The sequence below is a fragment of the Epinephelus moara genome, unplaced genomic scaffold, assembly GCF_006386435.1.
Source record: "Epinephelus moara isolate mb unplaced genomic scaffold, YSFRI_EMoa_1.0 scaffold1300, whole genome shotgun sequence".
NCBI lineage: Eukaryota > Metazoa > Chordata > Actinopteri > Perciformes > Serranidae > Epinephelus > Epinephelus moara.
This window is the reverse complement of record NW_026078775.1, coordinates 1-9,000: the sequence shown is the minus strand read 5'-3', so window position 1 is coordinate 9,000 and position 9,000 is coordinate 1. Positions and strand designations below refer to the sequence as shown.

At 41.9% G+C, this 9,000-nt stretch overlaps 1 protein-coding gene across 1 annotated transcript; it reads right to left on the bottom strand.

The window, feature by feature from the left end:
• Positions 1–2,156: 2,156 nt before the first annotated feature.
• Positions 2,157–8,911, bottom strand: LOC126386976 (synaptogyrin-1-like; the record flags this gene model as incomplete). Its single annotated transcript, XM_050039554.1, has 3 exons — positions 2,157–5,046; positions 8,257–8,402; positions 8,792–8,911. Coding segments are annotated over 3 exons (482 nt in total), but the record flags the coding sequence as incomplete, so codon positions are not given.
• Positions 8,912–9,000: the final 89 nt, after the last annotated feature.

Below are 9,000 nucleotides of genomic sequence, written 5' to 3'. Positions count from 1 at the left end.
AAGATGGACAGACAGTATGTTTCGGAGGTATACAGACAAAGAGGGGTGATGCTGAAAGGTTGTTTTATTTATTTATCTGGGCTTGGTTGGGATGGGGTTTGTACATCCTCCTGAGGCCCGAACATTTGTTTGGTCTACATTTTTAATTTCTCCTAGCTATTTGGGATCAGTAGGACCCAATAAGTATAAAAACTAAACATTGTCAACAATATTTAAGTCCCAATGTCTTAAAATGAGTATATCGTACAGTGTCTTGGCTTGTTACTGTTGCTAAAATTGGTCAAATTTGTTACCAAAGCAAACTACAAACATGATTTACCATTAACAAACAAGTTTCAACCATAAAATGTGATCAGGTTTTGGACTTTGTCCACTTTTTGTTTGGATCGGCTGCAGACTGACTTGGCAGCGATGGCTGCCATCTTGTTTTTACATGGATTAGTATATTGTGCTCTTACTACCACTAGATGGCACAAAAAGTGTCCACGAACGAGGACAGCGGATCTAAGTTAAGTAGAATTAAGGCCCAATCCCATTTCTACCCCTTAATCTTCCACTTGGTATTGAGTGCCCTCGTTTGTGAGATAACCCTTGATGAGGGAAGTGAGAAATATTAGGGTGGAGATCTTTCCCGAAGAAATGAGACACCACATCATGCAAATCGGCGTGGCCGACACACAGGCATACGTCACGCGTAGTAGCAAGTAGCGACGCAAGATACCGGTAGTCATTCGGGTTTGAAAATGCCAGCTCCAGCGCTTGTGTTGTGGCGTGTGCTATGTTTATTCTTCTCCATCTGATGACTCAACGGAGAAGAAATGCTGAAAACGGGAAGCGCCTACGACGTCTTCTAGCTCTGATCGATTTTGTTTAAATATTTTGACACTGTGTTCAACCGAGTTGCTGATGAGTTAAGCTAGTCCAGCCATCTGTTGTTTGTATAGCCTACGTTCCGATCGTACAGTAACAAATTGTTTTCCAAAACTTGCAGAAGTTGCTGACTTTGCAAGGTTTTCTGGGAAATTTCATCCTCCACTTAGATGTAAGTGTGGGTCAGGGCTCCCTTGGAATCTAGGGTGGGTTTTAAGTGTTGGAGACCTTCCACTACCTCAGTTCTGTTTTGGGACACCACTAGCCTAAACGTGAACGCGCACAACCAAGTGCAAGTGGGTATTTCTAGGGGAAGTGTGGGTACTGGGACAGGTTGAGTAAACCCAAAATGTGATGTCCTCATATGAGGGCACAGGGTCTAAGGAGGATATTTAATATCTAAAACTCAGATACTTGTTGACAATTTCGATTTTTGAGACATGAATACTGAGAAGGGGGAAGGATTATATAAGTGTACAGTTCTTCCTACTACTTTTTGAGCATGTTTTGTTTTTATTTTGCTCAAAATGAAGTAATTAATTCGTTCATTCAATGAGGCAGTATGGTAGGCGACGTGTGTATGTATTGTATCGTATGTATGTATCCCCCACACTAGAGGGGACCCGAAAGTTAAACAGATTTATCGATATGATACTTTTTAAACACACTTTTATCAGGTTTTTAAAAAGCATAAAAACAGAGTGAAGCAATTATAATCCAAAAATCCCACACCAGCCATTCATATCTATCTCAGTATTTTCTTTATTTTTATTGGTTAAAATCAAACACAACAAAAACATACATTTGTACACAACCTTTTTTGTCTTAAATCTTACCTTGCTTTTTTCGACAGATTTCACAAAGGAACATCACACGTTTCTACGTCTACATAGTTGTACAGTTTAAAGTATATATGTGCATATATACTTTGATAATTTGGTCACATTTTTTGTTGCTGTATTTTTTTCTTATAGTTAGTATTATTATCCCAAAATAAAAACATCTCCTTACCCTGAAAGCAACGTAAAATCTGAGGCGTGGATGACCTCACCATATATCTTATCACAATAACACTCAACAGAACATAGATCTTCTTTCTTTAGTCTTTTCTTTTTTTATACAGAACTAGCATAATGCCCTAAAATAAAGCATAATCTTTTTTCCAAACACTCTAATATACTGAATTATAGATTTACATATATTTATAGAGAGATAGATATACTTTATTCTTTAAGAAAATGGAGCATGTTCATAAATACTCAGGATGTTCGTGGTTGCCTCATCAGATTTGTTGAAATAAAATGGGAAAAAAGATAAATTACCTGTAGTTTATCAGTGTGGTAGGTTGTCTGTAGGCCTGCTGATGTGAAACGTTTTTATTTTGGATGCTCTATAATGTCGACAAATGCTAATTTTGTTCGGGGTTTCTGCGTGCTTGGGGACAAAAACAATTTTATCGGCTGTATTTTTGCTCTAAAGATGCTGAGAGAGAACTGTGATATGCTGCATGTTGGGTTTTATGTTGCCCTGTGTTCGTTGGATTTTGCTTGGCAGTCAGCACTAAGGCAACAATCGAGGAAAGAAAAAGCGGGTTCTTAAGGGAAATAAGAAAAGACACACTGTCCCACACCCACACATAAAAACAAAAACCCAATGGAGACCTTTCGACCCACGCACAAACACACTCCTGTGTTACAACTGAGGGGATTAGTTGCCAGATATGCCACTGTTGCTTGTTTGTCTATGCTGAGATCCTGTAATACACCTCTAAGGAGTTTCGTCAGCAGAAACTTGTGTTGTATGTTAAAAATCTGTATGTCCTGTGCTTGCATGTGTGTGTTTTTTGTGTGTGTGTGTTTCAACTAACACTGATCGTTTTGCTTACTGACAGCAGACCTCAGAGGATGAAGGCAATGTGGTCACAAGCATTGATCTGCTACAGAGTGACCGTTTCTGCAAACCTTTGACCTCCCGATTCATCCCACACTCCTTTTATGCCCCTAAATTGTTCCTGACATCTTTAACTGCACCAAGTGACTCTCTACATCCCAATACCTTTTCCCATGGATACCCTGAACCCCTTGCTCTTGTTCTACCGCAGACTCACACCTAATTGACATCTTGTCCAAAAATCTGGAAAGTTGCCCACAGTTTCTGACTCAGAGATGAATATAGCTTTATATGGAAATCAGCCCGATAACTGACATGTCACAGGCATGAAATCCACCAACTTTTCCTCCCAGCTAAGTGCTTTCATTTTTGCACGCATGCTCGCACTAAAAGTCATTATGTCAAAACTGACCCAATTTGAGTTCATATAGCACTAATGCAATAATGTCTCCACTCTACGCAGTACCCTTGCATAAAAAAAAAGGGATATTCTCATTCAGTGTTGGTGTTAGCTTTTTTAAACCTTACATGTGACTATTTGTTATTAATTGTTTTGCAGTTTTAAGTGTCCTTCGCTGATTGTTTTGTACACTTTAAGCTACAGTAGGTAAGTTTTATAGAAAAAAAACGTTTTGCCGTATTTGCTGAAACTGTCATTGTATCCTGACTGTAGCGAATGAGACAGATAATTTGTGTGTGTGTGGGGGGGGGGGGGGGGGGGGAATCATGTTCCTCCTCTTAGTGCTTCTAATGGCATTTGCAAGAATCAACTGCCCCTGAATGAAAACAACCTATCAGAGCCCAGCTTGAGCTTCACTGGGGTTCTGCAGCATGTGCACGAGCTGTGATTGACACTGCGTTAGAGAGTCCTCCTGGCTCTGATTGGTTGTTTTTCGTTCAGGCACGGTGGATTCTTGCAAATGCAAAGCAGAAGCATTCGGAGGAGGCAGAGGAACGTGTTTTTTCCCCCACGGATTAACGTCTCATGTACTCCTATCAGGATGTGGTGACAGTTTCAGCAAATATAACAAGTTACCCAGTGCAGCTTTAACAATCGATTTGTGACAGTTTTAAGGTAAAATTTAAAGAAACAGTGCATCCCAAAATCAAAAATACATATTTTTCCTGTTACCTGTAGTGCTGTTTATAAATCCAGATTGTTTTGGTGTGAGATATCGACCATAGAGATGTCTGCCTTGTCTCAAATATAATAAGACTAGATAGCACTTGTCATTTGGTGCTCAAAGAGCGAAAAAGCACATCTGACAAACTCAGCAGTAATGTCTCTCTCCAGAAATAATGATGCTGTTACTCAGGATAAACTACAAAACCATGTAGGAACTATTTTCTTTCTACCGAACTACAACCACCACCTGTATCACTGCACAGAAGGAAGTGTGCATCTACTCATGCGTGAGCAGCTCATGTTAGTGACAGCTCCAGATGTAAATGTAAGACAGCTACCTGTTTAAGCCAGTGGGAGGCACTATCATGCTGTCTATTTCGCAGCAAGCGTGGTAGTTCACACTGTTTGTCCCCAGCAGGGCACCGTAGCTTTGAGATTTTGTTTAGGACGCAATGTTTTTCAAATTTTATTTTCTCTTGCCCTGCAAGGTTGATGATTTTGTTGAGGATGTGATGCCAGCAACAGAGATGTTACTGAGTGTTACTGTGAGATAAACCGCAGTCAAGGTCTCAACCACAATCCCAAACCCTGCGTCTGGAGCCTCCTTCTCTCCACAAGACACTCCACTGCAACTATGAAGAAAAAAATCACAACGCAGAGTCCAGCAGAGGTGTAGAGGGAGTCTGGCGACGAGTGTGCAGAGGCAGCGCGTTTAAACGTTAATGGAGTCCTGCTCAGCTGAACTACAATGTAAAAAGAATTTTTGACTTTGGGGTGGTTGTTGTGTCTAACACTGGGCCAAAACAACCCATTGGTACTGGTATTGCGTCTGTGCTATATTAACCAAACTGTAATTGTTTTTAGTGTGACAGAAACTATACAAACCCTGCTCTAAATTAGGAACTATGGGCAACTTCACAAGGTCTCCTCCCTTATTATATTTCTCAGTAGTCCTGACGTTGGTAGCCTCCGGTGCCATCAAAGGCCCCGTCGCTGTTGGCCTGGCCCCCTCCTCCTCCTGGGCTCTCCAGGTCGTCCCCACCGAAGGAGGTGTAAGGGGCTCCGGCTGCGTCCTGGCTGGGGTCCGTGTAGTCCTGGGAGAAGAGGGCTGAGTCGGCCCCTAGCTTGTACCTCTGGTAGCCCAGGAAGGACTGGCCCGCCTTGGGGACGGAGGGATTGGAGATGGAAGCCGACAGGAAGGCAAAGAGGATAAATAGATGGGGGAAAGGTGTGGCGAAATGGATAGATGTAGAAGCAGAGATGCAGAAGTGTTAGAGCAGGGGTTTGGGGAGGAGAAAGAGAGAGAAGGAAACATTGATTAGTTGGCTTGGAAAGCTTGTGAAGCTTATTAGGTAGTTTGAGTGAGTCATTTAGTCAGTCAGAGCAAGTTAGTTCTATAGGCAGCGCTGCAAAAAGGCTATTTATCCATTGTTCAGCTCCATAATGAGAAACACCACCTCAGCGCCACTCAAGTCCACAGCGGCATAGAGACCAAGCAATTAAACTGTGTCTGCGTGCATTATTAAACAGCTGAGGCCCTGCACTGTAAAACACCACAAGACTCATTTTTGTCGATAACTACAGATGTTTCAAGGCAACAGTGGACCAAAGCCAACGATACAATGAGCACACAAAACAAACACAGACGCTCACAGAAAGAGAGAGAGAACACCACAGAGGGAGTTGAGCTGATTTAAGCTCTCAGTGCTGGGAAGTTTCACGAGGGTTTTATTTACTGGTGTGTCTCGAATCGATAAGATGTTGCAGACAGATCGAATCTGGTTGAACAGTTTTGACTCTTTCAGTCTGATACACCACTCTGTCACGGGCCCATCGAAGATTTTGTCAGGTTGGGTGATTGCATAATATGAAACAAGTCAATAAACCTTTAGAGAAATTGTTACTTCTTGATAAAATAAAAACACAATTTACAGACAGAACCCTAAAAATGTTAAAATGGATGTGGGACATGTTAATATAGTAGTCATGTAATAAAACTTATTTATGGCCCAGTTACATGCACCAGTCTATAAAATTCTAATGCAATAAAACCGTTTGATACTTCAATTTAATTAAAAACAGTCCAATCAAACTGTGAAGTAAATCTCAAAAAGCTATTAAAAAAACAACAAATCTACCTACAAAACTTAATGAAACAGTCAAAGAGGGAAAAACAATGAGATTCACATCGAAAAACTTTGATATGCAACACTGGAGAAATGAAAGGAATAGTCTGACATTTTGGGAAATACACGTCTCCACTTTAAAGCTGGGCATTAGATGAGATTTAATGTCTGTCTCTTCAACACGAGTAAGAATAAAACCACGAGTTCTCAGTAACCTTACCAAAAAGGCCTTAAAAAAGTTTTCATACCATGCTTGCATTTTATTCGAGACTTTTTATTCCTAAAGTATTACACAGTTTGTCACTGCACAGCCTTTAGCAGTAACTTGTGTTGTAAATGTGAGATGTTTGTGTTGCACATGTCAGAAACAAGACAGTGAATTTGGTGACACATGGAAACTACAACGGTTGGTCAAATTTGCCGAAAAGTTGTGGGAAATTGCAAGGTCGTGCAGAATTCACGGGGATTGATTGAATTTACATTAAGAGCCGTTTCATAGTCGAGGCAAAGGCACACAGACGCAAATGCCTTGGGACGCATCGAGACGCATTGGCCGCCATGAAGTGCTTGCATCTCAAAATGTGTTGTCCATTTTTTAAAAATTTGCGACGCGTGTAATACCATGCGTTGCCAGCGGGGGTGATAATGCAAGTGACGTACTTGAAATTAACCACTTTTTGTTATTCACAGAAGGAGCAAAAACTTTGCAAACTCGTACGGGCACTCCCCCATTTATATGACAGTTCTAATGCCCTGCACTCTAATAAAATAGCAGTACTAGCTAACTACAGCAGTACCAGCTAGCCAGAATGTACCGGTGACTCTGCTATCCCCTATTGCGCGAGCGATGTATTGCATTTTAAGTGTCGCCCGCGTCGCTTGCGTTCAATGCGTTGACTATGAAAGGAAGTGCTCTGCTCGCGTCGCTTGTGTGCGTTGCGTGCGTCGACAATGAAACGGCCCTAACTCGTGTGATCACAGTATTGCAGACTGAAAGCAGACTGAAAGCAGGAGACTCAGTTAATAAGTGTATTCCCCAAAATGTAAAACTATTCTTTTAAGGACTGAAGAGAAGGTTTTGAATGTAGCTTTATCAAAAAGCAAAAGAAATACAAAACCTTTACAGTTTTAAGCAACGTATTCTGACAAAACAAGACAGTTTAAAAAAAAAGTGAAACCACATAACTGAACTGTTACATATAAAAACTGTCCCCTATAGCAAAAGGTTAAAGCACCAATGTCTCTGTAGACCACCATGTTAATGATGAGAAGAAGTGGTGCTCTGTTCTATAAATTGAGACTGCACTTGTTGAAGGGCTCCAGGTTTGGGGATAAAGCTACAGCTGGGCAGATTCTGTGCCTGTGTTACAGTACACCCAGCTACTTCAGCAATGCACCACTGACCTGCCAGCTCTGAATATAAAGTAAAAAAAACTGAACAACCACATGGTCACATTTTAAAACATACTGCTTGTCTGTAATGTCTGACGTCTTGTTTTAATTCAAATTTCAAACAGACTCCTCCATGAATTTGTAATGTAAGATTTTGGTCGGGAGCATTTTAAAATTCCAGTGGGCAGGGAGCTTTCATTCCAGAATGGATTACAGGAATTTAAGTGGGTGTTAAAGGCCAAAAATCTCAGAGTCATGCATATTGATCAACAATTGAATCAACCCACCTGCACACACATTATCATCACACTGTGCTTGGGTCAGGAAATAAACTATGGTAGGCAAAAACATTAAGCAACATCTTACTGGCGTCAATGATGGTACAACTTTCATGTGACTAGGTGCCTTTAAACAAGCGCAGCCACAGCTGAGTAATAAAAGTGTGTAGGACCAGCTGTGGAGGGTTAAGGCAGCAGGGAGAGAAGACAGAGCAGAGTCAGACAAAAGGTTGATGGGGCTGAGGGGGGAACAGCTTGGTGTACTCCTCTTCAAACGACACATTCTTTAACTTCTCCATAGAGAAGAGAGTCTGAGCACCCTGTTGGAACAACATCTTATGAGTTCACTTGTACACATACAAATTAACATGACCACACATATCCAAACACTAACCAAAAAGAAAATGGAGGAACAGCAGGCATTCACATTTTCAATAGCTCATCAAAAAGAACACAAAGGTGATCCACAATCTAAGGTGTTCAGTGTCTTCTTAGGCCACCCATCACCACCTAACGGCAGGTGTTTTGTTGTGTAGTGTTATATGAAGCACCAATGAGGTGTGGAGGCCCTTACCCAGGTGAAGATGGAGAAGAAGGAGAAGGTGATGGCTGCCCGGGCAGCGTCTCCTCCCTCCCTCAGTGGGTTGTCCTCATGTTTGGTCACCTGCCACTGGTTTGCCAAGAAACAGAAACCCACAAACCACATGAAGGACCAGAACGCTGGGAAGAGAGACAGATACATAAACAGTGTTAAAATAATGCTATACACCTATCAGCTTAAACATTAAAACCACCTACAAGTGACGTGAATAACCCTGTTCACCTTATTACAATACAATGTTCTGCTGGGAAACCTGCTGGGTCCTGGCATTCATGTAGATGCCACTCGACATGCACCACACCCTTGCGGACTACGTACCCCACCCACCTTATGGCAAGAGCACTCCCCGATGGCAGTGGCAGCAGGACAATGCACCATGCCACAAAACAGTTCAAGAATGGCCTGATAATAACAAAGAGCTCAAGGCCTCTATCTATCCTCCAAATTCTCCAGACCCCAATCGATTGAGCATCTTTGGGACGTGCCGATACCCCACCTCACAACCCACAGGACTCAAAAGATCTGCCACCAGCTCCCTCGGTCCAAACACCCCAGGGCACCCCCATGGGTGCTATGTCAGTGCCCAGACAGGTCAGAGCCAAGTCCAATCCATGGTGGGGCCTCTGACCTGTTGAGGCGGTATAATTTAGATTTAAATTAAGTCAATACTTTGACTTGACATTGGCATCAGAAAGGTAGGCCAAGACAGCTAAACTG